Source organism: Actinia tenebrosa, unplaced genomic scaffold (assembly GCF_029948245.1).
Source record: "Actinia tenebrosa isolate PJP-AT-01 unplaced genomic scaffold, QUT_ActTen_1.0 PGA_scaffold7__59_contigs__length_16204524, whole genome shotgun sequence".
Taxonomy (NCBI): domain Eukaryota; kingdom Metazoa; phylum Cnidaria; class Anthozoa; order Actiniaria; family Actiniidae; genus Actinia; species Actinia tenebrosa.
Window position 1 is genome coordinate 1 of NW_028292584.1, and position 26,868 is coordinate 26,868.

General features: G+C 39.7%; 2 protein-coding genes and 1 long non-coding RNA gene across 3 annotated transcripts; 2 read left to right on the forward strand and 1 right to left on the reverse strand.

Annotated features, from left to right (window-relative positions):
* The first annotated feature begins 495 nt into the window (after window positions 1–495).
* LOC148905272 (uncharacterized) lies at window positions 496–4,435 on the forward strand. Its single transcript, XM_089040040.1, has 6 exons — window positions 496–600; window positions 913–1,501; window positions 1,731–1,767; window positions 2,386–2,488; window positions 2,621–2,743; window positions 3,528–4,435. The coding sequence occupies exons 2-6, from the start codon at window positions 1,388–1,390 to the stop codon at window positions 3,721–3,723; spliced, it is 573 nt and encodes a 190-aa protein (XP_088896166.1). The 5' UTR covers window positions 496–600; window positions 913–1,387; the 3' UTR covers window positions 3,724–4,435.
* On the reverse strand, window positions 3,595–21,052 carry LOC148905273 (uncharacterized). The gene is made up of 4 exons (XR_016121717.1): window positions 20,960–21,052; window positions 17,005–17,174; window positions 16,479–16,541; window positions 3,595–3,712 (listed from the first exon to the last, which is right to left on the reverse strand). It is a non-coding gene; the product is annotated as an uncharacterized LOC148905273 (long non-coding RNA).
* On the forward strand, window positions 5,137–26,518 carry LOC116296752 (uncharacterized). Its single transcript, XM_089040037.1, has 15 exons — window positions 5,137–5,402; window positions 9,487–9,558; window positions 16,064–16,208; window positions 16,445–16,550; window positions 17,069–17,210; window positions 18,210–18,357; window positions 18,795–18,900; window positions 19,748–19,889; window positions 20,601–20,748; window positions 21,225–21,327; window positions 21,699–21,807; window positions 22,045–25,047; window positions 25,154–25,461; window positions 25,812–25,959; window positions 26,256–26,518. The coding sequence occupies exons 2-15, from the start codon at window positions 9,489–9,491 to the stop codon at window positions 26,276–26,278; spliced, it is 4,701 nt and encodes a 1,566-aa protein (XP_088896163.1). The 5' UTR covers window positions 5,137–5,402; window positions 9,487–9,488; the 3' UTR covers window positions 26,279–26,518.
* Window positions 26,519–26,868: the final 350 nt, after the last annotated feature.

Genomic DNA, 26,868 nt, shown 5'->3' on the forward strand with positions numbered 1-26,868 from the left:
GTTTTTCCTCCCCCTCCGTTAAAATCACATTTGAGTTGAGCATTGTGTCCATAGAACATTGAATGTAGTGGTAGTGCGTGTGAGCGAAAAGTGTCCCCAATTAGTGCGAAAGCGCTAGAACGACTAGACACCTAAATAAATAGAGGATATTACATGGGCGCGCGGAGATACGAAATTTATCTTCGAGTGTGAAAAGATCTCTCACAAGTGAGCGCAGCGAACGAGTGAGAGATTTTCAACACGAGAAGATAAATTTCGTATCTTCAAGCGCCCATGTAATATTCTGTTTATTATATAATTATCAATGACAGTATGTTTTGGCTTTTTCAGGCGATTCTTTCCGCGTATTTTTGAATAGCCATCGCAATGGTGTTATTTTCACACGTGAAAATAACATGTTATTTTCACGTGTGAAGATATCAATTTTTCGAAATAGAGAAAAATAGATATTTCATCGGTAATTATATAATAAAGATATTTATTTTCTATTTTCATAGAAGAACGTAAAAAAAGAGAGAAAAAAACTGGAGGAAATGAAAAGAGCCTTCTTGGCAAAGGAAAGACATGAAGAACCAACTAAGGGAGAATTAGAAATCGTAGGTAAGTTCCTCTTGTAAGGAAGAATTATTTCCTGATCAAGCTAATGATGGAATCTTATAAACCATTGGACGTAATGTAGTGACCACTTGTCATTCCCTTGAGGATCATTTCTTTGTTTGATGTTTGTGCATGAGAAGACGCATATGATTGGATACGGCTAATGTTTAATCTTATTCTCAAGACATCATTACGCCCAAGGTAAAGAGACAAACTATTGCCAAGAGCTTTCCCGAAATAATATGGTCCGAATCAAGGTAATCAGTGCACGTAGAGGCATGAAGATAACTAGGAATTCTTTTTTCTTTACTTCAGATGGACTCAAAGAAACGGAGGTAAAAAATGAAAGCGATAAACCAAAGCAGGGGCAGAAGAAATCCTTCATCCAGTAACAGAAGAAGCGTGCTTGTCGTCTCCTACCTCTACCTTGGAGGCAGCTCCTAATGAAACAGGGATTACTAGTGAGACAAACGAGAAGAACGAAGAGGAAAAAGAAGATGGGAAGAAAGAAAAAGCTGTTACTGAAGTCGAGGAAGCGACGGGAGTAGGCGAGGGAGCGAAGAAAGGTGAACAAGACGTCAAGAAAAAGCGCGGTAAAAAGAAACTACCGCTTTGTTATCCACGTCGCAAACCCGTAAAATCTACTGTTAAGACTCCCGATAAACCCAAAGAAACAGAAAAGAAAGAGAAAAGGCATGAACCAAAGGAAGAAGAAATCTTAAATCCTGTCGCTAGTACTTCTATCAAGCTCTATTCGCCTATAACTGCTGTACGAGATCAAGACATCGATATGTTGATGGAATGGGAGAAAGAAGGTACTCAAGGTTGGAAGAAAGAAAAGACATCACGTGATTTTCAAATATGGAAACGAAAAGCCCGAGAGGGTTGTCCGCCCGTCAGCAAGGTAACAAAAATAGAAGGAGTTGGATATTAAAGACGCTTTCGGAAGTTTCAATTTCATTTTTCGTAGTTATTAACAAAAATAATTAAAGTCAATTAATATTAATTAAAATTAATCAATATGATTCATATTAGATAATAATGATAATTGATATCAATTATTATTACTTATTAATATTAATTTCTTATTATTATCATTAATTCATATCAGCATGTATTTTTTCATTTGACAGGCGATTCTCACACTAAATGATATTCCATATGAAAACGGTAAGCCATAACTATTAGTGATAATCAGTCAAAACATTGATCTTATCAGAAATGAATGTACTGTCTGTTTGCACGGTTGCTAAACAATGTATTAGTATATAGGAAAAAAATCAGAATACAGAATTTCAACTGGTTTCTTTACACAATAGAAAGAAAAAACTATGAAATATCAGAAATTGAAAAATAGCATAGTAAAAGCTCTAACCTTCTTTTCTTTGTCTTTCTTCTTCTTCTTTCGTTCTTTTTATAAAACGAATGAAAAAGAACAAACATTAATGCATATACACTCCGCCAAAATCAATAAAATCGGGTGCCTATTTTGGACCATTGTGTTCAACTTGTCCTCGAATAGACCTCTTTATCTTGGGTATGTTTTCCTATCACAGAAGAAATGTCATTCTCTGGAAATAAGATTTGTTGTGGCTTTATCCATGTTCGTGTGTCTTCTCCACCGTTAAACAAAAAAGTGATACTCTAGGGAATGACACGTGGTCTGAAGATGGAAAACATAACGCCAGATGTAAAGAGGTCTATAGCAAAAAAAGACTACGCACATATGGCTAACAGGCTTGAAATTTTCCCTTGTGTGATACAGCTATCTCGTAACCCTTTTTTCAGCTGTTGAAATAATTAGTGACTGGGACACCAGGCAAGACTGGGACAAGACGTTCGATAAAGTTACAGTATTAGAAACAATTGATACATCAAGACTCGTCTATTGGTGAGGAAATCTTTTATTTGAAAAAGTGTTTACAAGACATACTTTGCAATAGGAAATGCATAACCAAAATTTGGGGCGGGGGATGGAGCGGTCTATTATCTAATTTAGTTCTTAATCACATTTTTCCTGCAGTCCTGTCAAAAAGAAAGAACTTTTCTTGGCCGTTAAAGACAGACAAGAAGAACAGTACTACGCGTCCGCCTGGAAAAACACAACACATCCAAAAATTGACGATAATAAAACCAAAGAACTTAAGTAAGAAATCGCAAGAATTCCGCTTTACATTTACAGACAATAAACTGATAAATGCATGACCTTCTCTTAAGGCCCTGGCTAACTGACGAGGAAACATGTTTCCCTAAATGTTTCCTAAGGTGGCAAAACTGTCAGGAAACATCGGGAAACAATGTTTTCATGCGTCTTGGAAACATGAAATGTTTCTGCCGCACAGCAAAAACATATTTTGCGTCTTGGAAGCAAAATTCGTTGCACGCAGGAAACATCGAGGAAACATGCGCGCGGTAAACATGTTTCCTCGTTTAGCCAGGGCCTAAGTTAACCGACAGGGCCGTAACGAGCAGCGAAGGCGAAAGCAACGAGGGGAGTTCGGGGGCAAGGACCCCCGGCCAAGTTTGAAATTCAAACCCTCGGAAATGCGATATCCAGAGTTTTGAGGGGCATTTGTGACATTTTACCAAAGCAACTGCCTCGCTTTCCTCATAGTGGCTACGGAAAGGCCACATTTCAAACTTCGTCTGCACGTTTATCTGGTACAATTAATTCTTCTGTGATGACATTATTAACATATGAGTATACGTATAATACATTTCATTCTTGGTATGCAACATGCAGCAAAATCTTACCCAACCTTTTTTCAAATACCTGCTTATGATTTAGTCCTCGTCGAAAATATGCAGGTTTTTTATTTTCTTTTATTTTTTATTTTCTTTCTTTATTTCCTTCATTCTTTCCTTTCTGTCTGCCTGTCTGGCCTCCTTTAATCCCCTTGTAATATTTTTTCGTTCTTGCCATTTCCTAGGCTTGACTACCTGGTTTCTGGTCTAGTGATTCGTCCAATCAGTAGCGGTGGTTCCCAGATCACCCTGCTCTGCCAGGTCAAAGGCTCGGTTCCTTCACAAGTCAAGAGTACATTCTTGGCAGCCAACCCAGCCAAATGGATCGAAGATCTCAAAAAACACCACGCTAGCAAAACTAAGGAAAATGCTGCAAAATAAGAGCATGCTTCTAATAAGTCATGAAATAGTCTTTAATTAAAAAAAAGGTTTAAAAAAGGTACAGCGGTTTCTGTGTGAGACCACATGTAGAAGAGGTTATTGAATTTACTTGCAGAGATAAGATAAAACAACTAGTAGATAAAGTGCCTAAAATATTTAGAGTACAGTTTTTGAACTGCCATTTAAAAGCTGTTATGTTGATGCTGGTGGAATGTTACTTCATTGCCTGTACGGTGCAAAATTGCGCGCAGTTTTGAAAGCAATCAATGCTGCCAGCCATGTCACACGACGCAATTTGTTTCACGCAATGTCCTACTTCAGCCTGCAATATTGCGCGCAATGTTGCGCCTTGTGTCCACGCCTTCGGGTAGCTATCCTGTGGCACTAGTTTAGTGTAGTTCGTTCGTTGCATTTGATTTTTGCACAGCTCCTAGCTTTCCCGCTTTAGTATTTTCACTTCACTTTCACTATGTTGTACGAATTTTAGAATTGTAAAATGCTTTACGATATTTAAGGACATTTATATTAATAATTAGCTAGAGAGCTCTAGTTATCATGTATTCAAGGGATTTTCAATCAAATCTATATTCTTTGATTTTACTAATGCAAGCAGATAAATTGAATAATCGCGTGCTCCAAAACACTAAAACCTTGAGTCGTGTGCGACATCAGAAAATGAACGCACGAAACAACATGTGATTAACGTTCCAAAGTTTTTGTTTGTTTGTTTTTGATTATTTCTGGGTTTTTTATTTTTGTGTTTTTTTTGTGTGTTTTTTTTGTGTGTGTGTTTTGTGTGTGTGTTTTGTGTGTGTGTTTTGTGTGTGTGTGTGTGTGTGTGTGTGAGTGTGTGTGTGTGTGTGAGAGTGTGTTTGTGTGTGTGTGTGTGTTTGGTGTGTGTGTTTGGTGTGCGTGTGTGTGTGTGTTTGGTGTGCGTGTGTATGTGTGTGAGTGTGTGTCTGTGTCTGTGTGTGTGTGTGTGTGTGTGTGTGTGTGTGTGTGTGTGTGTGTGTGTGTGTGTGCGTTTGGTGTGTGTGTGTGTGTGTGTGTGCTGATTTTTTGTTTGCTTGCCTTTTTTTACTTACAGGAATGATTCAACATGCAAAATGTTAAGACAATATTATGAAAGTTCAATCACTTTGTTTTCATCCCTAAACATATAGACAAACACTTCGATCATTCCTGGTAAGTGCTTTCACAAGTGCTATTGTCTAGCACATTCTAATAATACATTCAATTCAATCAGCTAGTGTCACGCTCAGCACACAAGGTATTTTATAATGACTCGTCTAGTCCTGAAGGCATATCACTTTGACACCAAAGTCGCCCACACATAACTCCCCACCCTACCCTAGGACGGGAAAAATCATTTGTATAAATAATCTATATATGATATTTTAAAGCTATCAAGTCTTCAGTTTATAGTATTATCAACTGGTTCTATAACATAGTATTTCAAGTTAAATCAAGCAATACCCAAGGTTTGGGGATGCTCAACATTGCGTCCCCTGATCCCCACGCGACTCAAGTACTACCCCTCTCCTCCCCCCTTAATTTTCGTCACCAAAGCAATAACTTATCTACTTTAGCAGTCCATGGGCTTGGACCTTCACGAAGGTTAAATAAAGAGGGCCAAATTTTCATCAAAAGCTGAGCTCGAAATCACCCAACTAGGCGCAGTGAGTATGAATCTGTCAGTTCCGTGTTTTTCTTGAATGTTGTTTAAATGATCTACAATTAATAAAAAAACAGTTGCTCGGGTTTATTCACCGGATGGAGTATACAGTGCTAGTCCAGTTTCGTTTGATTTGCAGTCAAAACTTGTCAAGCGTCTCTTCCAAGTACTAAACTTATAATTCACCAGAGTTTTGCTACATTTTTCTTATGAACGGTGAGACTGAAAACGAGTCTAAAAGTGGGCATTCGTCCTGTTCTGAATTTTTTTTTTTACCAATTGATAGTCCTAATGGGAATTTATAATGGCTCAGTATGTATTTTTATGCATGCGGTCAAACAAACAACATACAGACTCAGTTGCTAAATGTGCGGTCTCTCATGCCTTCATGTTTTCTCCCATTCTGGAGTCGCTATTTCAGTCTTGGCAATATTGAAGGTTGATTATTGAAATACTATAAAACTCACACCTCAATTTCTAATCTCGAAATGAGCCAGCCAACTTAGTGCGTTCAACATTTTGGAACGCAGTTTGACCTGCTTTGACTTCAGCTTCTCGTGTTGTCGCTCACCTTGTCAATCCTGTTCTGCATACACAGTTCGCCTTTATTAAAGTCTACTGCTGCTAAATGGTATCAGAAACCATTTTTATTTGCCATTAAAGTAGAACTAAATCAGAGTAACGGAATGTTATATTCTAGCGTTTGAAATCAGTACTTATATCTTTATTCTTTTATGTCTTTTCAATGATGGTATAGACTCGCTGGATCGGGCTAAGTTGCTTATACACTTAGTTATGATTAATTCATTCCTCTATTTATTAAAGAAATTAAGATTACTTCATGATTAATTAATATATATCAATTAACGATTAATTAATGGGTCGCAGTAAGGTAAATTCGGAACGCCTTCCTTTTGTGAATAATACATTCCCTCAAGGACAGCTCACATATTTAAAATATTCAACACTTTATTAATCTTTTATTAACCGATTAATGATTATCTGATGTGCTCACACACTGAAAAAGATTGATTAATTGCGAGATGGTTCAGATAAGTGTCGCACAATAACTACCACAGGTTACCAAGCGGAAGAGAACTTCAAGCACGTTTTGTGACCTAAGCTACATATCAGCTTTCGAAACTCAAAACCTCGGAAAAACAAGTCTGAGCTTTTAGCTCTTTTAACTATTTAGTGCCTATAAACCTTCAAACAAAATTTTCAGGAGTTGATTCTTTAGATATGAATAGTTGATTGGGAAAAAATTTCCGTCATTTTGATAATGGTTTTTTTTAAAGATATATAGGTTTATATTTCCAATATCTTATTGACTATGATGTAACATAAGGGATAACGGTCCCTTAGGAAAGCATAGCACTACGTTTCGATATTGCTTATTGGTCTGATCGAACTTATACAGGCTTATAAGCAACCGACCGACTAGGAATATATCTTTTTTCGCTAATAAAAAGATTGCCTTATTGTTGAAGATTTGAATCTAATAATAATAATTTAAAAAAATAAAAAAAAATAAAAAAACGATTAAAAAGAAAAAAGAAAAAGAAAAGAAAAATCTTATGTGGATAAGATGGAATTCGAACCCACCAAAAAAATTTCAAAAAACGCGATTTCACTGTGCCATACCCCCGAGACATCCGCAGAGCTGAGGCGGCGTATGGACTTCGGACCTGACGGCGATTAAATCCTTGGGTGTACGAATTACGCAAGAAAATGTTCTAGCCGAAGCATCAGGGGAGAGACCAGCCGGCCCCCAGACCATATCGGCTAATCCCTTGCATCTCTGCCACGCACGGAATCGGTTGAAAACATATTATTAAAAAGTCTAGTCTATTCGGTGCATTGTTTTCACGGCTATTGTTATGCTGATTCACCTGGAACCGTGGTCAAGTGGATAAACCGTTGTCGTTCAAGATACGAGTCAAGCTTGTCTGCGGAGGGTTAACACTTGGATGGGTGACCTAAACATTATACCTACTCACGCTTTCGCTCCTTTTTTCCGTTTTCCTTTTTTGATTTTTATAACACAAATCAAACCGTTAAAACTCGAACAAAGCTTATTATACTTCCTATAGTCTCTTATAGTGCTAGCATTGTAAATCTCAAGTAAAAACCTGGCCTGTAAAAATGACTTAAAACAAGGTGAAGACCGTCTACCACGGGGAATTGAAGGTCGCCAACTTTATTAATTATGGCATTTTCATTAGACAAATCAGTCTCCCGTAACAAGTAATTACCGTAATAAGTAATTTAATTGAATAACAACCGTATGGTGCTGGTGGTACTAGCTGGCTCGCAATGGAAGTGCAAGTTCATTTCCGTTTTTCAAGTCCGAGGGCACAACTCTTCCCTGTCTTGACCGACTGTAGGACGGTAAATAGAGAGTTTTAGATTGACTTTTTTTCTCCCTGCAAGCGGCAAAAGTGACCACGTTTTCATAGTTTTCCTGTATTTTACTTTTAGATCTTATTCACCGAGCGGGAGGTCTGTACGGGATAATCTTGACCGAGGTCTGTACCCGACCGAGGTCAAGATTATCCCGTACAGACCGACCAAGCTCGGTTGATAAGAGTTTTATTATATGACCACTTTTCATTGAAAAGGACAAAATGTTTTCGCCGTAAGATTAATACCGGAGAATCTAGACCAGTCCGCGATGCGATCTATCCAATCAGATTGCTCGATTTGCTAGTGTCCAGGCTCTAAGATTCACGGTCATATAATAATAACTTTTACAAACCTTCTCACCAAAGACAAATATTCTTTTGTTTTTTTCTACTACTTGGACTTTTTTTGCGATTCTTTTTAAGATATTTAAAATATTTTTTCAATGGTCAATTTTTTTAATGGTTTGCCGTGAACGCAAATCTAAAACTCTCTAATAATTTTTTAATCCCCCCCCCCCCCCCCCCCTTTTACTTTTCCACTTCATGTTTAGCAATCCGTTATCCCATGTGCGCGTGCGGAAGACGTCGGTACCGTACCGCGCGCAGAAACTGAGAAAATGCAGCCCGCTCAAACAGCCAATCAGAACGCACGATTTTTAATACCGGAACAGAAAAAAAAAAATGAATAGAAATGTTTTAAGTTAAATTGCGAGTAATGAGCTTTTTGCATTGCTGAAAGAATATAAAAGTCTTTGACATTAAAACTGACCTAGCTTATTTGTATATCCACCAAGCATCCTGTTGATACCAGTAAAAGACATACAGACAACAAATGAAATATGATCGATTTTAAACAAATTTTATGCGGCTATTTTGAAGACTTAACTGTCTTGGAAATTTTATCAAAGCCATTTACGGAAATTTTTCAAAATTTTACTGGAACATAGTTAACTATGACTGGAATAAGCTTTATGTCAATCTTTTTATCAGCAACTAATTTGTTAATTAGTTCACCAAATTAATTGAGCGTGAGCGTGTACGAAAACTGAGCAAATAAACTCGACAAACAAAACCTGTTTGTGTACAACGATACGTCATTGCTTTCTGTGTGTGGACAGCATAATGCTTGTAGTTAATAAAGAGTTACCTTTGCCTTCATTGAGAAACCAATTCTATTGATCATGAATTGGAAGAATCAATAAGAATGACAATCGTGCTCCAGTAGAAGTCACGAGTTTTTAATCGTCAATCCCTTAAATCACAAATTCTGATATGAATTAATAAAGTTTGACGGACCTGTAAATGTCACCTTTAAAAATGTTGGTAAACATTTGGCAAATAAGAAGCAGCGTAATGCGAAACAAGCTGTCTCAAATGTTTGACGATCCGCGACCCGAGTACTAAACTTAAACACTTCTAGGCCAAAATAAGGATCATTTGAAAAGAGAAAGAAAAAAAAAACAGGTCTGATTCAATCCTCATTGCAATATTTAACAGGTATAAAAACAAGTTTTTCTCTTCATTTCCCTATTTTCTCTTTTGCAACTAATGTCTAGTGGTGTTTCCATAGACTGTTACTAATTGAAAATTTCATCCACCTATAGATTTGTCAGTTTGGTATTCAATATCTTTACAGTGAAAACCATACGTTTTCTTCTATTTTTTTATCAATTCTATCCTAAGCGATGGCAGAGGTTTCACCTCAAGAGACAGAGTTGGTCATCGAGGGCGAGTCGAGCGAGGTCAGCGCTGATGGTAAGTAAAGTTATTTTTCTACATTGGAATTAATGACAGATTAATGAATCACCTCTACATTTCCGATGCACTCGATTCACTAACACTCCATTCGGTGCTGAAATTTCATCTTATGATGCATTCGAACTAAAGTGAATCATTTTTGTTTAAATTGGATTGGTGGAAGAGGACCTTCGGTCTAACTTATGTGACAGAGTCAAAAGACACTATTTTGGACAGTAATTATTTAGTCATAAATCTATATTTTTAATTAGGAATGCCTCGTGTACACATAGGAATGTAATTCTTTAGTTAACTGTTTGCGTGGAAAATGCGTAAGCAAGAAATAATTTCCGTACGTAATTACATTACAGTGAGTCATGCCTAGGTTTGGCGCTTGTTTACGTAAGTTCGTATTTGGGACATCCTGTTTGCGCCTAGGGCGTGCAACATTGCGTAGGATGTGTAAGGTCTTAAGAATGCAGGTTTTCCCATAAAAGTAGGCCCAAACTAAGCTTAAATCAGTGTAGTAAAAGTTCTTGAAGACGTTGCGTTGTCTACGGATATTTTCACATATCAAGACAAGGAATTCTCTTCGATGTAAAGTTGTGTGAATTTTTCAATAAATTCTTTTGTCAAAACCACTTGCAATCTGATTCATAGCTGAGCGCCTTGCCGCCGGTTACATTTTTGGTGTCAGAAGTGGGATTGCAAGAAAGTTGACATTAGTAGTTACTGATTATTTACCAACGGGAACGAGACTGAAATCATGGCAGAAGAAGCTGTGGCTGCACTCACAGAGCAATTGGCTGCACTCAAGGCACAGCTGGATGGCATGCAGGCTGAAGGAGGACCCCCTGCCCAACCTGTTCCTGCACCAGTGGTAAAAGTGACAGTGCCAAGGGAGAAGAAGCTGAGGAAGTATGCTGGTGGCAGAGACGACAAAGTGCTTGAAGACTGGATAGCGGATGCCCAGAGGTCTGTGGCTGCCCAGAAGTTAACTGGTCAAGAGGCGGTGGATTTCCTGTACCATAGCTTAGAAGGTGCGGCTCGAGATGAAGTTCGACTAAGGCCTGTGGATGACTGGACAGACCCGGATGGCTTCTTCAGGATTCTAAGAGACGTCTTCGGGGAGAAGCTCACCAAGACCCAGCTTCTCCAGAGGTTTTTCGCCAGAAAACAAGGTGACAGGTAGCCCATCCAGGACTTTGCCCATGCCCTGATGTCAATGGCGGAGCACATAACCAGAGTACACGTAGGAGCCCTGGAAAACAAGGACCAGAACCTCAGAGACACATTCGTTGAGAACTTGCGTGACAACCTGTTGCGCAGGGATCTCAAGCGCTATATCAGAGAACATCCCGAGAAGACCTTCAACGAGGTGAGGCAAGAGGCCTATCGTAGCTCGGAAGACACAGATAGAGGAGCACATCGCCATGCAGCGGCCAAGGAGGTGTTGGTGGAGAGCAACCAAGTAAATGCCATCCAAGAGCTTACAGCAGGACAGAAGGCCCTGGTGGAGAGGCTCATGCAGCAACAAAAATTGCTGGATGAGCAGCAGAAGCTGCTAACCCAACTTACCATGAAGTTAGCAAGCCCATCACCACCACGAAGTCCCCCACGTGGTCCGAGGAGATGTTACAACTGCCACGAGCTTGGACATCTTCGGCCGAACTGCCCAAAGCCCCTGAAAGACAAGGCACCAGCAGCACCACAGAAGGAGTCAAACTCCAGCTCTCCACGGCAGTGAGCCACGCCGTGGAGAAGAACTGTAGTGGCTCTAATTCTCTTTTTCAGAACGAAAAGTTTGTCGGGACAAGTCCCACAGTGGTGGCGAGGATTGGCGGAGTACCTGTGAAAAGCTTAGTGGATACGGGCTCCATGGTTACCCTCATCACCGAGTCGTTCTACAGGGAAAAGCTACAGCCAACCCTAGGAGACCTACACCCTGAAACAAGATTACTGCAGCTGCGAGGAGCTAACGGTTTGGACATCCCTTACATTGGATATATCGTCGCTACAGTAGAGATCGGAGGAGTGGTGGTCCCTGGGTGCGGCATCTTCATCACGAAGGACACAGCAGCCACTACAGTAATGCAGAGGAGGGTACCTGGCCTACTGGGAACCAACGTTCTTGGGCAGGTGCCCCAATACCAACAGATCCTGCAAGATGAAGAGAAGAAGAGTAAACGTAAAACTGGGTTCGTGAAAGTAGCCGGCTCAGACAAAGTCTGGGTCCCTGCTTTCACAGAATCTGATATCTTGGTCACAGGCCCATCATGGGGCACTGATGCTGTGATCGAACCCCTTGGTGTACCAGTAGAAGGAAACCTCACCGTGGCCAGTACTCTCGTGGATACTACCAAGACGTGTTACTATGTCAGAGTTGCCAACCAGACGGCAAAGGACATATGGCTAAAGCCGAGGACGCGGATTGGAATTGTGCGAGAGGGAGAGATGGTCAAGAGAGGAGAGCAGTTGGAGTTCCTACACGGGAATAACATGGTGACAGTGTGCTGTAACCTTAGTGCTGACCCTCAGATGCCACCCCAACGGGAAGCTGTGGGCAAAGTACGATGGCAAAGGATACAGACACCCCCTCACGGGATTACCCTGGAACATTTCCCCGGGACGGAACTTCAGAGGGAGAAAGCTCTCCAGATGTTCGAAAGAAATGAAGAGGTGTTCGCTTCATGTAAGGAGGACCTTGGCTGTACAAAGACAACATATCATCGCATCTACACAGACGATGATGTGCCTGTCACAGAGCGTTACAGAAGGATTCCTCCAAACCAATACCAGGAGGTGCAACAGCATCTACAAGACTTGCTAGAAAAAGGAGTGATATGTCCAAGTGAGAGTAACTATGCCTCCCCAATAGTGCTTGTACGAAAGAAGTCTGGAGCCTTGAGGATGTGCGTCGACTACCGGAAGCTGAACCAGAAAACCAAGCGTGATCAGTACCCCCTACCAAGGATAGAGGAATCACTGGAGGCACTGCGTGGCGCAAAGTACTTTTCCACCATAGATCTGGCATCAGCCTACAATCAAGTTGAAGTCCATCCTGATGATCAGCACAAGACTGCGTTCACAACGCCCATGGGTTTGTTTCAGTACACTCGGATGCCGTTTGGACTACAGAATGCCCCAGCGACCTTCCAAAGGTTGATGCAAGGAGTCTTCCGAGAGGACATACTTCGCACCCTGATGGTCTACCTGGACGACATCATAGTTTTCTCATCCACCATTGAAGAACATCTTGAGCGGTTGGAAACGGTATTCAGTAAGCTGAAGCATCATGGATTAAAGGTTGAACCAACCAAGTGTCAACTCTTCAGAGATCGGGTGTCCTACCTGGGGCACGTGGTCTCTGCTGACGGTGTCGAGACAGACCCTGAAAAGACAAAGACAGTTAACGAGTGGCCAGTCCCCCAGACAGTGCGCGATGTGCGATCATTCCTTGGTTTCGCGTCATACTACAGAAGATTTGTCCCCAAGTTCGCTCAAATGGCAGGCCCGCTGCACAAGTTAGTTGCTGAGCTCGGGAGCGGAGGAAGTAACAAGACCACCCGGAAGCAGATTGGCGTACTGTGGACAGAAGAGTGCCAAAAGAGCTTCAACAAGTTAAAGAATCTACTAACCTCAGCACCAGTGCTGGCCTACCCGGACTACACCAAGCCCTTCATCCTAGAGACGGATGCGTCCAACGAAGGATTGGGAGCCGTGCTGTCCCAAGAACAGGACGGAAGAGTCAAAGTGATCGCGTATGCCAGCCGAGGCCTGAGAGGTGGAGAGCGAAACATGGAGAACTACTCATCGAGGAAGCTGGAACTACTAGCCTTGAAGTGGGCTGTATGTGAGAAGTTCAGGGAGTACCTGCTGGGATCGAAGTTTGTCGTCTACACAGACAACAACCCGCTGACATACCTACAGTCAAAGAGTAAGCTGAAAGCTGTGGAGCAGAGGTGGGCTGCAGAGTTAGCAAACTTCAACTTCACCATCAAGTACCGCCCTGGACGTCACAACCAGAATGCAGATGCTCTAAGTCGCATCAACCGAGATGAAGAACCAACCACAGTTGAAGTAAGAAGTACACTAGCCTATTCTACCAATACTACAGACCTACCAGAAGAGGTACGTCAACATTTGATGGTATCAGCAGCGTTCATAAGCAACACAGAGACAAGTGCGCTGGAGGAGCAAGCAACCTCATTCCCAACCACACCTCTCACAGAGATCCAACGACTACAGCAGGAGGACCCATGTATCAGTCGTCTCCTCCACTACCGAAACCTTGGACGTCGGCCAAGTAAAAGGCAAAGCCAACAAGAGACAAGGGATACAAGGAAGTTGCTTAGTCACTGGAACAGGATTGAGGAAAGCCATGGAGTTCTCTACCGCCGTACAGGAGTCGGACAGGGAAGTGAGCTTCGGTTACTGCTACTCCCCACATCAATGAAATCACAAGTACTGAAGGGTGCGCACGATCAATGTGGACATCAAGGACAAGACAGGACAGAACAGCTCTTGAGGAAAAGATGTTGGTGGCCCGGTATGCAAGGAGATGTGAAGCAATGGATCTCAAATTGTGAAAGATGTGTCATTGCAAAAGGATCCTACCTTCCAGTCAAGACGCCGATGGGCAGCCTACTAGCTACTAGGCCATTGGAAGTGCTAGCGATGGATTTTACCTTGCTTGAGCCTGCAACAGATGGAAGAGAAAATGTCCTCGTGTTAACAGATGTGTTCACAAAGTTTACAATTGCTGTACCTACCCGTGATCAGAAAGCTACAACCGTAGTCAAGACCCTGATTAAAGAATGGTTCCTTGTGTATGGAATCCCCCAAAGAATACACTCTGACCAAGGCAAGTCATTTGAGGCAGAACTAGTCAAGGAGTTGTGTGCAGTGTATGGAATTAAGAAGTCAAGGACAACCCCCTATCATCCTCAAGGAAATGGGCAGTGCGAAAGATTCAACCGTACACTACATGAGCTTCTAAGAACTCTACCAGCAGAAAAGAAAAGAAGGTGGCCTGAACACCTGAAAGAGTTATGTTACGCCTATAATGCTACGCCACATGCAACGACTAGATACTCCCCCTTCTACCTGATGTTTGGTAGAGATGCAAAGCTATCTTTGGACATTCTACTTCCTGATGATGACAGACAAGTGACAGTAGACAACCAGCAATGGATTACCAAGCACCAGACTCGTCTACGAGAAGCTTATACCACTGTGACACAAAACTTGAAGGAAGCTGCTACCGTCAGAAAGAAGATCCATGACCAGAAGGGCAGAGCACTGGCCGAACCACTACAAGTTGGAGAGCGAGTACTCCTTCGCAACCGTAAAGTCAGAGGAAGAAACAAGATTCAAGATAAATGGGACAACCAAGTGTACAAAATCGTCGAACGAAGAGACAACAATACATATGTCGTTGAAAGAGCTGATGGACATGGAGGAGATAAAGTTGTTAGTCAAGGAGAAATGCAAGTGTGTCCAAGACCAATGCTGGAGATACAAGGACGACACAGGCAAGCTGACAGGTCTAGACAAACATGTACTGCATCGCCAGAATCATCAGATGAAGAAGATGACATTGGAGGAATGACAATCGCCTTTCAACCAATGACAGAACCAGCTGAACCTGATGATGATGATGATAGTGATGATGCGTCTGAGGAAGAACTGGCTGCACCTGTACTCCGACGTTCCACAAGGACAACGGCAGGCCAACACAGCAACCTCTATAATCTTCCAAGATCCGCACTTCAGTACTGACGAGTCCACCTGCGTATCATTGTTCCTGAATTTGCTCGAGGACGAAGCAAACAAAAAGGAGGGGCAAGTGTGACAGAGTCAAAAGACACTATTTTGGACAGTAATTATTTAGTCATAAATCTATATTTTTAATTAGGAATGCCTCGTGTACACATAGGAATGTAATTCTTTAGTTAACTGTTTGCGTGGAAAATGCGTAAGCAAGAAATAATTTCCGTACGTAATTACATTACAGTGAGTCATGCCTAGGTTTGGCGCTTGTTTACGTAAGTTCGTATTTGGGACATCCTGTTTGCGCCTAGGGCGTGCAACATTGCGTAGGATGTGTAAGGTCTTAAGAATGCAGGTTTTCCCATAAAAGTAGGCCCAAACTAAGCTTAAATCAGTGTAGTAAAAGTTCTTGAAGACGTTGCGTTGTCTACGGATATTTTCACATATCAAGACAAGGAATTCTCTTCGATGTAAAGTTGTGTGAATTTTTCAATAAATTCTTTTGTCAAAACCACTTGCAATCTGATTCATAGCTGAGCGCCTTGCCGCCGGTTACACTTAATTCAATCCAGTTGCCGAGATTGACAATAAACCGTTTGCTTCAGTAGTCTAGATTTCAGTATAGCTTAACAATTCAGCTTGTTCAGTAGAACCCATTAGCTTGCATTTCTGATGTGATAAAATAAATTTTAAAATTTTCTGATAGACTAGCAACCAAATTTTCCATCTATTCTATTAAATTTGGTTCTAGGTTACTCGTACAAGATTGACCTCTACACTAGTGACTTATGGAGAGCTGGGACCGATGCAAATGTTCTTGTGACCATATTTGGAGAAAATGGTGATTCTGGCCAACGTATCCTCAATAATTCTGGAAACGTCTTCGAAAGAGATTCGTAAGAAGAACATATTTACAGAAATACAAAAATGTTTTTAACGCGAGGATGGAGTTCATTCGAAAGTTAATTGCTTCCCATTTAGACCACGTGTCATTCTCGTGATGATATCTTGTTTGTTTTTCAAAGGTCTAGATAACAACTTGTGATCAAACGAAAAATCGTCTTTCTTATAAAAGCTTTAAAATTGTAAAAGATTGTGCCTAAAAAAGCCCTTTTCCATTTTATTTTTTTAGGACCGACAGCTTTAAAATCGTTAGCAGTTCTTACCTTGGTCCGATTAAAAAGATTATCATTGCACATGATAACTCAGGGCTCAATCCATCTTGGTTTCTGAATAAGGTAATAAAACATTATCAGGGGGTGTGGATGGGGGTACCCGATCGTCATTTTTTTTATAACAATTGCTGGTTAACTGCTAGTTAATTTCACAAGCGCTGACCATAATATGAACCAAAATATTGAAATTGTCAGTTTACTGTTAGCTAATAATTTTAGGCCAATTGCCAGTGAACTGTTAAACTCCATCCACACCCTCTTATGAAATTCTCTCATATGTTTTTTTAAGATGTCAACCTTCGAAGTTAGCCTTTCTGAAGTTCCGAGGACGAGTGGAAAGAACTTCGTTGTGAACAGGATGGTGGAACTGACTCAATCTTAGAGATGAAATCAAAAAGCTTTTCCATCTTTTCAAAAACACAACAAAACAAATTTATTAGTCGTCTTCGTTTGAACTTTAGAAAAGCAAATGTAAATGATTTCTACAAAGATTTTTATCAATACTTTTTACTCTTACCTTGCATGCTTACGGTAACATCTTTGAATGTTTTTAACATTGCCCGCCTTCATAATGTTTCTAGGTAACAGTGGAAGATGTGAAGTCTCGTGAGGTATTTGAATTTCCTTGTAGACGCTGGCTAGCCACAGATGAAGACGACGGGCTCATATCACGTGAGCTGCTCTGGTCTGTTGTTAAAGTAAAGGAGAAAGAAACGAGGGAGAGTAAGTATATAATAAAAAGTCCCGTTACCAATTTTAGTTAAAACTGATTAGTACCAACTGATTAATACCAACACCTTCATTATCTCGTTAATAGTACACTCAACAAAATTACTCGACTCTGATTGGTCGAGAGGAGTACAATTATAGCGTTAATTGTACTCCGTAGGAGTACCGAATTAAGTCGCTATGGCAACACGCCCAGAACAATGTCAAAACAATTATTTTCTAACATTTTCTACTTAAAAAGCATAAATAAAATTTAAAGCCGTAAGAACTAATCTTTTTTATGCATTTCAGTTGCACGATGGACTGGAAATCGGCCGCCAAATAGACAAAGATGAACGGCGTCGCTTCGAATTTTTTACTGAAATTTTGTTGCGTGAACTATAAACAAAAAATTGCGCGATCTTCTCGTACAATTTGGAATTAATAGACACTCGTAATGTTTTGAAAGTTCTTTAATTGTACTCGCCTAAAGGCTCGTGCAATTACAAGAACTTTCAAAACATTACTCGTGTCTATTAATTTCCAAATTGTACTCAAGATCGTGCGATTTCCTATACAAATTATCATGGTCCAGCTAAAATCATTTAATCATTTATCCTGAAACAACCTCTGGGCTTATCACTAAGTCATCAGGACATCGCTATAACTCACAGATCAAACCATGAAAAAACCTCTGGGCTGAACACTAAGTCAGGACATGGCAAACTCACAGACCAAACCCTGAAACGACCTCTGGGCTGATCACTAAGTCATCAGGACATCGCTATAACTCACAGATCAAACCCTGAAACAACCTCTGGGCTGAACACTAAGTCAAGACATGGCAAACTCACAGTTCGAATTTCAATTTAGCGTTAGATCTTGAGGAGGAAGAGAAGCCCTCAAATCTCTGAGAGACTTAAAACCTCTACCACCTTATAGATCTTGTACATCCTTTAATAGCTGAATAACAATTAGCGACAATATTAATGCTTTATATCTGTTTTCTATTAGACTACCCTTACACTATCAATATCTATACTGGAACTGCGTGGGGAGCTGGTACCGATGCTAATGTCTACATTACCGTATATGGAACTAACAGCCGTTCCAGGAAGTGTAAGCTGAAGAACAAAGGACATAGTACTTTTGAAAGTGGAATGTAAGTACTCGACGTTTTTAAGGCATTCAATAGTCGTTGCAAATATACTTATTCAATTATGAAATGCTGGCAAATGAAATGATTTATTTAAGGTTATCTAAGAGCTTTATAAAAAGAAAATGGCTTGGCATATGCCAATTTAAAGGTGCTACCACAAAGGAGACATTGGGCAACAATCGTAAATAACTAACTCCTGCAAAATGCACCCAACCAACAACACAGAGCAGCGACTCAATGTGGGTTGTGTTTAACTTGTTCTGCCCCTTGGCTCCAAATCCTTTCTGGGGTGTCTATCAACAACAAGGGTTAGGTCGATTCTTTTGTAATAATGGATAGTATTTCTTACATCAGAACATCAAATCGTTCAATCTGAAATCGCCGTCAACTTTTGTAACCATTTTCTTAGTCCTAATGTTCGTTTTGTTTTGTTATCTCAGGAAAGATACGTGTAAACTCGAAACTAAAAATCCCCTAGGGACCCTGTATAAGATTCGCGTTGGTCACGATAATACGGGACTTGGCCCAGGATGGCTCCTGGATAAGGTATGAATAGTTTCCGTCTTTAGTAAAACATTGATCTAGACTGAGCACACAAGACATCCTATAAGAAAATTAGGCTTTTGCAATACTTCGTTTTTGCGACGATCAAGGGAAGATCTCGTGTCACTAAAGGTTACGAGACCAAAACTTTGAGGCAAGGGGACAAGAAAGCTTTGTCATCTCTCGTCACAAAAGTCAATCCACAATCAGTCTTATACGCAAATACATTATCATTCTTGGAATTCCTTTGAATTTCGGAAAGGTAATAGACCCGTTTCGAATTCCAAATTACCGCTGTGTTCCTTGATTACAGACTTCTTTGCACAGGGTTAGCCTCGAGTTTGTGCAGAATATTCACGTGTTCCAGTCAAGGTCCGTCGAGTTTCAAAGTGTTTGTATTGTTGAAGTTGTGCATTCTTTACTTTACTGTTGGTATTTGTGAATATTTAAACACTGATACGAGGCTAACCCTGTGCAAATGAGTCTGTAATCAAGGAACACAGCGGTAATTTGGAATTCGAAAGTGGTCTATTCAAATTCTGCATCACGACATTTGATGAGCGATAAACTTTGTATTGTGTTTCTTTAACAATGAGTCGAACCCTTTAATTAGTTGTTGCAAACTACAGAAAGTAACTTACACTAAACAGGCTTTTGTTGAACGTGTGTCAGTGTTTCCAGAAAATTGTCGGAAAATACAAAGTTTTCAAGGCCACGTGACTTTGGAATGTTATGGAAACGCCTTGATTGACGTTCATCAAAACATACTTCATCACGACCGCAATTTGTACGATTTAGAGATTGGGAAACTTCGTAAGAGTTTAGTTTAATGATCATGAATTTCATACAGATCGAAGTAGAAGATGACATTACTGGTGAAATAATCAAGTTCGCCTGTGGCAAATGGTTATCTACAACTAGTGAAGATGGTCTGATATGTCGTGACCTGATGAGAGAAGGGTTCGTCGAGGAAGATGAACCGTCCCTTGAAAGTAATGAATTAACTGCTATACCTCACATTAGATCACACTGAACAACAAATTAAAGTCTTAAAAATGCTATTTAAGGCTTCGTCCCCAGGCTACACTCTTCGCTGTTCGGCATGACATCACGCATGTAGCTGCAATCCTGGCTCTCGAGCTCTCGAGCGTCCGCCATTTTGGATGTGGGAGAGCTGACAGTGAGTAGTCTGGAGACGAGGCTAGGCTAATTACATTTCAGCGTCATACTATATGCTTGTTCACAAGGTTTCTCATTTTAGACTACTTGCCATTATTGAGCATAAAATTCTCTTCTGAATTATATTCGCATTTAATATTCTAGGGTAGCTTTTAAGGTTGCTGTTCTATTGCAGATAAAAAACATGGTATCTATAACCTAAAAAATACTAATAAAATAGAATTAAAACAAAAAAGTGACCATGTTTTATACAAATAGATATTTTATTTTTAGAACCATATTTAATGATCTTCTTAAGCGTTACTTTCAATCAGAGAAATGATTTTCTGGAAATAAAGATTGGATTGAAATGGAAAAAAAGTTAAAATTTCTATTGCAAAGTTTCGAAACTTTTGTAATTAATTGAAAAATTATTTCAATCATGGCAATTTTAGATCCTTTTTTAGCGCCAGTATGCATTCTCCCTCTCTCCAGTCTTCTTTACAAACACTGCTTATTCAATTGCTCATTTCTTTCCTTCTCAGCTGTTGCATACACAGTCAACATCTTTACTGGACATAAGTGGGGAGCTGGCACCGATGCTAACGTCTTCCTTACTCTATATGGAACTAATGGGGAATCTCCACAACAAAAGATTGAAAACGAAGGCTCAACAACGTTCGAAAATGGAATGTAAGTAACCGAATGGAATCGCTTTTTTTTGTTTAAAATGCCACTTTATAATGACGTACGTAAGAACGCATTGAATTCCAAGCGTTGTCATCCTCCCAAGCATAAGGCAGGTCTGTTTAAGTCCAAACAAAAGTTTAGACTAAGAACTAGACTAAGCCATAATTAATTTTTAAAATACTATGTTCTTACAAAGAGCAAAGATGCAAATTACCTTAGTATGATTAAAACACAGCAAGAAAAGTCCCGAGGTATCTAAATCCCCAGGACAGCACTTTGTTGCTTCCTATACAAAATTAATTTGGAATGTAGCGAGGGCGTTGCGCCTTTTGTCATAAGTGTTCAAAAAGACGTGGTTAGAGGTCAAGTCCTTATTCTACTCAAATGTTTATATTATATACTATATTTGGAATTTCTATACTGATTTACTTGGGTGCATTAGCACTAATGTGATCATGTTCTCTTGATATTTTTCACAGGACAGACACGTACAAGTTTGACTGTCCATATCTGGGCACGCTGACCAAGATTCGTATCGGCCATGATAACACGGGATGGGGGCCAGCCTGGTACCTCGACAAGGTATGCATTCCGGATAGTTTGTTGATCAAATAACTAAGAGGCGGATAACCTTATTGAAGTTCATTCTCTGTGGTGCAGAATCTTCCAATTAACCCTTTTGGGTTGTAATTTCTTTACCTTTCCAATGTTTTGTTTTTTTACTGAATGTCTAATTCAAAACTTGTAATTTTGTATACGTGGAAAAAAATAAACATTTGAAATACCTTTTGAAACCTATAAAAATTATTCAATTTCTCGATTGCCCCAAAACGATAGAAATGAGATATCACACTGTCAAAGAAAGTATAATTTCCTTTTGGCCACGCAGATCGCGGCATGCACTGTTTCCCAAGTTGTCGAAAAATTACGGTAGACATTCTCATTTGCTACAGGTAACTGTGGAAGACACTAAAAATGGAGATGTCGTAGAGTTCCCATGTTCTCGTTGGCTTGCAACAAATGCTGATGATGGAATGATAGAACGCGAACTTGTCAGGAAAGGTGTGTTACAACCTTGATATTTATCAGAAAAAATCTGTTAACATTTGGTCAGCTACGATTTCAAGCTCACTCCCCCTCATGTGAACCCATACAAATTATGTCTCAAAAACACGTTTGTTCGTCTGTTGATGGTTTTTAGTTGATAGTTGAAGTAATTCCTTGCATTCACTAAAATCAAATTCCTTTTCTAAGTGTTTACTTTTCGTTTTAAATCTCTAACCACATTACTCTTAACAGATGGTTTGCAAGTGGATGGGAAGAAGAGCCAAATAGACGATAGGGAAGAAATAAAAGGCAACGAGACACAAGAGGTAGAAGAAAGAGTTGGGGAAGAAAAAGAAACGGTGAAACAACCAAAGAAAGCAAAGAATGGGACGAAAAGCAAAAAAGACGTCAAGAAAGAAATAAAAGAAAAAGAAAAGCAACAACTACAAGAAAAAGCTGGGGAAGGAAAAGAAACGGAAAAACGACAAAAGAAAGCAAAGGATAGGTCGAAGAGAAAAAAAGATATTAAGAAGGAAAAGAAAGAAAAAGAAGGACAACAGCTAAAAGAAAGAGCTGGAAAAGAAAAAGAAAAGGAAAAGGAAAAACCACAAAACGAAGAAAAGGAAAGCGAACTATTGGAAGAATTTCTATTTTTTACGCAGGAACCTACACTAATGGCCGAAGTAGAAAGCGGAGGCAATGGAAATGACCGGCAAGAAATACAGACGAAGGAACTAAAGGAAAAGCCGATAATGGAAGAAATGATTCAAGTCCAGGAGGAAGGGACAGTGATGGCAGACAATTTCGATGGTATAGAAAGAGAATGGTTGGAAAAGGAAAGACAAGAAAAGGAGAAACAAGAACTCATGGAAAAGCAAAGACAAGAAAAGGAGAAACAAGCACTCCTGGAAAAAGAAATACAAGAAAAGGAGAAACAAGCACTCCTGGAAAAGCAAAGACAAGAAAAGGAGAAACAAGAACTCCTGGAAAAGGAAAGACAAGAAAAGGAGAAACAAGAACTCCTGGAAAAGGAAAGACAAGAAAAGGAGAAACAAGAACTCCTGGAAAAGGAAAGACAAGAAAAGGAGAAACAAGAACTCCTGGAAAAGGAAAGACAAGAAAAGGAGAAACAAGCACTCCTGGAAAAGGAAAGAAAAGAAAAGGAGAAACAAGCACGCCTGGAAAAGCCGATAATGGAAGAAGTGATTCAAGTCCAGGAGGAAGGGACAGTGATGGCAGACAATTTCGATGGTATAGAAAGAGAATGGTTGGAAAAGGAAAGACAAGAAAAGGAGAAACAAGCACTCCTGGAAAAGGAAAGACAAGAAAAGGAGAAACAAGCATTCCTGGAAAAAGAAAGACAAGAAAAGGAGAAACAAGAACTCCTGGAAAAGGAAAGACAAGAAAAGGAAAAACAAGTACTCCTGGAAAAGGAAAGACAAGAAAAGGAGAAACAAGAACTCCTGGAAAAAGAAAGACAAGAAAAGGAAAAACAAGTACTCCTGGAAAAGGAAAGACAAGAAAAGGAGAAACAAGAACTCCTGGAAAAGCAAAGACAAGAAAAGGAGAAACAAGCACGCCTGGAAAAGCAAAGACAAGAAAAGGAGAAACAAGCACGCCTGGAAAAAGAAATACAAGAAAAGGAGAAACAAGAACTCCTGGAAAAGGAAAGTAAAGAAAAGGAGAAACAAGTACTCCTGGAAAAGCAAAGACAAGAAAAGGAGAAACAAGCACTCATGGAAAAGGAAAGACAAGAAAAGGAGAAACAAGCACGCCTAGAAAAAGAAAGACAAGAAAAGGAGAAACAAGCACTCCTGGAAAAGGAAAGAAAAGAAAAGGAGAAACAAGAACTCCTGGAAAAGCAAAGACAAGAAAAGGAGAAACAAGCACTCCTGGAAAAGGAAAGAAAAGAAAAGGAGGAACAAGCACGCCTGGAAAAGGAAAGAAAAGAAAAGGAGAAACAAGAACTTCTGGAAAAGCAAAGACAAGAAAAGGAGAAACAAGCACGCCTAGAAAAAGAAAGACAAGAAAAGGAGAAACAAGCACGTCTGGAAAAGGAAAGACAAGAAAAGGAGAAACAAGAACTCCTGGAAAAGGAAAGAAAAGAAAAGGAGAAACAAGCACTTCTGGAAAAGGAAAGACAAGAAAAGGAGAAACAAGAATTCCTGGAAAAGCAAAGACAAGAAAAGGAGAAACAAGCACGCCTAGAAAAGGAAAGACAAGAAAAGGAGAAACAAGAACTCCTGGAAAAGGAAAGACAAGAAAAGGAGAAACAAGCACGCCTAGAAAAAGAAAGACAAGAAAAGGAGAAACAAGCACTTCTGGAAAAGGAAAGACAAGAAAAGGAGAAACAAGCACTCCTGGAAAAGGAAAGACAAGAAAAGGAGAAACAAGCACTCCTGGAAAAGGAAAGACAAGAAAAGGAGAAACAAGAACTCCTGGAAAAGGAAAGACAAGAAAAGGAGAAACAAGCACGCCTGGAAAAGGAAAGACAAGAAAAGGAGAAACAAGAACTCCTGGAAAAGGTAAGAAAAGAAAAGGAGAAACAAGCACTTCTGGAAAAGGAAAGACAAGAAAAGGAGAAACAAGAATTCCTGGAAAAGCAAAGACAAGAAAAGGAGAAACAAGCACGCCTAGAAAAGGAAAGACAAGAAAAGGAGAAACAAGAACTCCTGGAAAAGGAAAGACAAGAAAAGGAGAAACAAGCACGCCTAGAAAAAGAAAGACAAGAAAAGGAGAAACAAGCACTCCTGGAAAAGCAAAGACAAGAAAAGGAGAAACAAGCACGCCTGGAAAAGGAAAGACAAGAAAAGGAGAAACAAGCACTCATGGAAAAGGAAAGACAAGAAAAGGAGAAACAAGCACGCCTAGAAAAAGAAAGACAAGAAAAGGAGAAACAAGCACTCCTGGAAAAGGAAAGACAAGAAAAGGAGAAACAAGAACTCCTGGAAAAGCAAAGACAAGAAAAGGAGAAACAAGAACTCCTGGAAAAGCAAAGACAAGAAAAGGAGGAACAAGCACGCCTGGAAAAGGAAAGAAAAGAAAAGGAGAAACAAGAACTTCTGGAAAAGCAAAGACAAGAAAAGGAGAAACAAGCACGCCTAGAAAAAGAAAGACAAGAAAAGGAGAAACAAGAACTCCTGGAAAAGCAAAGACAAGAAAAGGAGAAACAAGCATTCCTGGAAAAGGAAAGGAAAAACAAATCAGAGTTATGGAAACAGCAAGATGCTAAAGTAACGTTCCAAAATGTGAATGGTAAGCTGTGAATGGTATTTTTTCTTTTCTCGTAATGTCGTAAGCGGCGTACGTTCATGTTATAATATTGATTAGAAAACACAAAAACTATTCCATTTCCTATCAGTGCCCACAAATTTAAAGAGCAAGGCCCTAGGAATGGAATCAGGTGATATTAAGGACAAACAGATCACAGCTTCATCGCACACAAAAGTTACACATCCCAGCTGGGTTAGACTCAACCATCCTAGCAGTTGGTGTGCTGGTAAATTGCATAGTAGCTTGTTGCAAGTGGATCTAGAGAGTCCACATTGGGTTACAGCTGTTGCTACTCAAGGAAACCCAAAAGGCTACAAGGATTATGTGAAAAAGTTAAAAATACAGCACTCACAGGATGGGAAAATTTGGACAACCTATGAAGAGAATGGAAACCAGGTTTGTGTAACAAAGGTTTAATGTTTCAAATTATTAATGCATCTCTTGAGCTATGGGAATTAGTGAATGGATATCCTTAACTTTAAGTTAAAAAGTACCTGCGGAAGAGAGAGAGAGAGAGAGAGAGAGAGAGAGAGAGAGAGAGAGAGAGAGAGAAAGAGAGAGAGAGAAAGAGAGAGAGAGAGAGAAAGGGAGAGGGAGAAAGAAAGTAAACTTTATTTCACTTTTCTTTTCAACTAAATTAAACCCAATATTAAATTTAAAAGGGAAAGCCTGTGATGTAGTAAGCCTTCTGCCATTGCCAGTGATCAGCAATTGATCATCAGTGTTTTTGTCTATTTTCTTGCTAGATATTTGATGCTAATGTGGACTACACCACCATCAAGACAATTGAACTCCAGAAAGTCATCTTAGCCAGGTACATCCGTATTTGTCCACTGGAATGGCACGTTTGGCCATGTATGAGGATGGAGCTGTATGGTTCTCCTCTCACAAAAGGTCAGTCATTTTAGCTTTCTTTATTTTTCATTTTTTCTAATTACGATTGTGCTTGCCCACTTATCTCTTACGTTTAGAGGATTTCGCTCTACTGACCTCGCCTCGTGAAACTAAAACGAGTGTCGATTTAATGAGTGAAACAATAGAAAATAAAACGAAACTCTACCAGAGCCATAAATTCAGTTCCTGTGCATAGCACATAGAAGTTTTCAATTTGGTGAACCATTTGTCACTTCTGAAAAATCTCAATCTTTATCTTTATCTTAACTAATCCTGAGAATCATGGTTTTTTACAGATGAAGAGCTTAGAAAAAGTTAGAAGAAAAAAGAAGAACAAAATAAGAGGGCGGAAGCCGGTCGGGACTGAAAAGGGGCAAATGGTTCTAAATGTTTAAATGTGTAAACTAGGTACTGAATCCTATCTTTAATTTAAAAACGTAAATGTTATGTTAATAAGAAGTAAAGTATAGTCTTATGAAGACTTATGACAAAAACTTTTGTCGTAAATGAGCACATGTAATTTTGAAATTAAAAAGTGTAAGTAAAAATTTTATTTCTAGATGTTGATGTGGTTTGTATAGGAAATCACACGATCTCGAGTACAATTCGGAATTTATAGGTGAGAGTGATGTTTTGAAAGTTTTCTAAATTGGACGAGCCCTTATTCGAGCATGTATAAAAATCAACTGTCATTATAGACTTGCCAACTTATTTTTATTTCGCCTTTAGATCCTAAAAGAATCAAGAAAACTTTCCCAAGGTATCCCAGTGTACCCTGTTCCCTGGGTCTTGTTGATTCAATCAGCGTTTACACACTGTCCGATTTAGTGCACGTCATTTCTGAGAGCTTTCTGAGCTGATGTAGTGAAAAATATCTTTAAAAGTTTTCAAAAATGTACATTATCAAGA

Bases quoted from the DNA above. Each gene is read 5' to 3' on its own strand.
- LOC116296752 (XM_089040037.1), top strand. From the start codon at position 9,489: ATGGCAGAGGTTTCACCTCAAGAGACAGAGTTGGTCATCGAGGGCGAG. The intron at 16,209-16,444 runs GTAAGAAGAACA...TTATTTTTTTAG, and splicing joins AACGTCTTCGAAAGAGATTC to GACCGACAGCTTTAAAATCG. The intron at 18,901-19,747 runs GTATGAATAGTT...AATTTCATACAG, and splicing joins CAGGATGGCTCCTGGATAAG to ATCGAAGTAGAAGATGACAT.
- LOC148905272 (XM_089040040.1), top strand. From the start codon at position 1,388: ATGTTGATGGAATGGGAGAAAGAAGGTACTCAAGGTTGGAAGAAAGAA. The intron at 1,502-1,730 runs GTAACAAAAATA...TTCATTTGACAG, and splicing joins GTTGTCCGCCCGTCAGCAAG to GCGATTCTCACACTAAATGA. The intron at 1,768-2,385 runs GTAAGCCATAAC...CCCTTTTTTCAG, and splicing joins TGATATTCCATATGAAAACG to CTGTTGAAATAATTAGTGAC.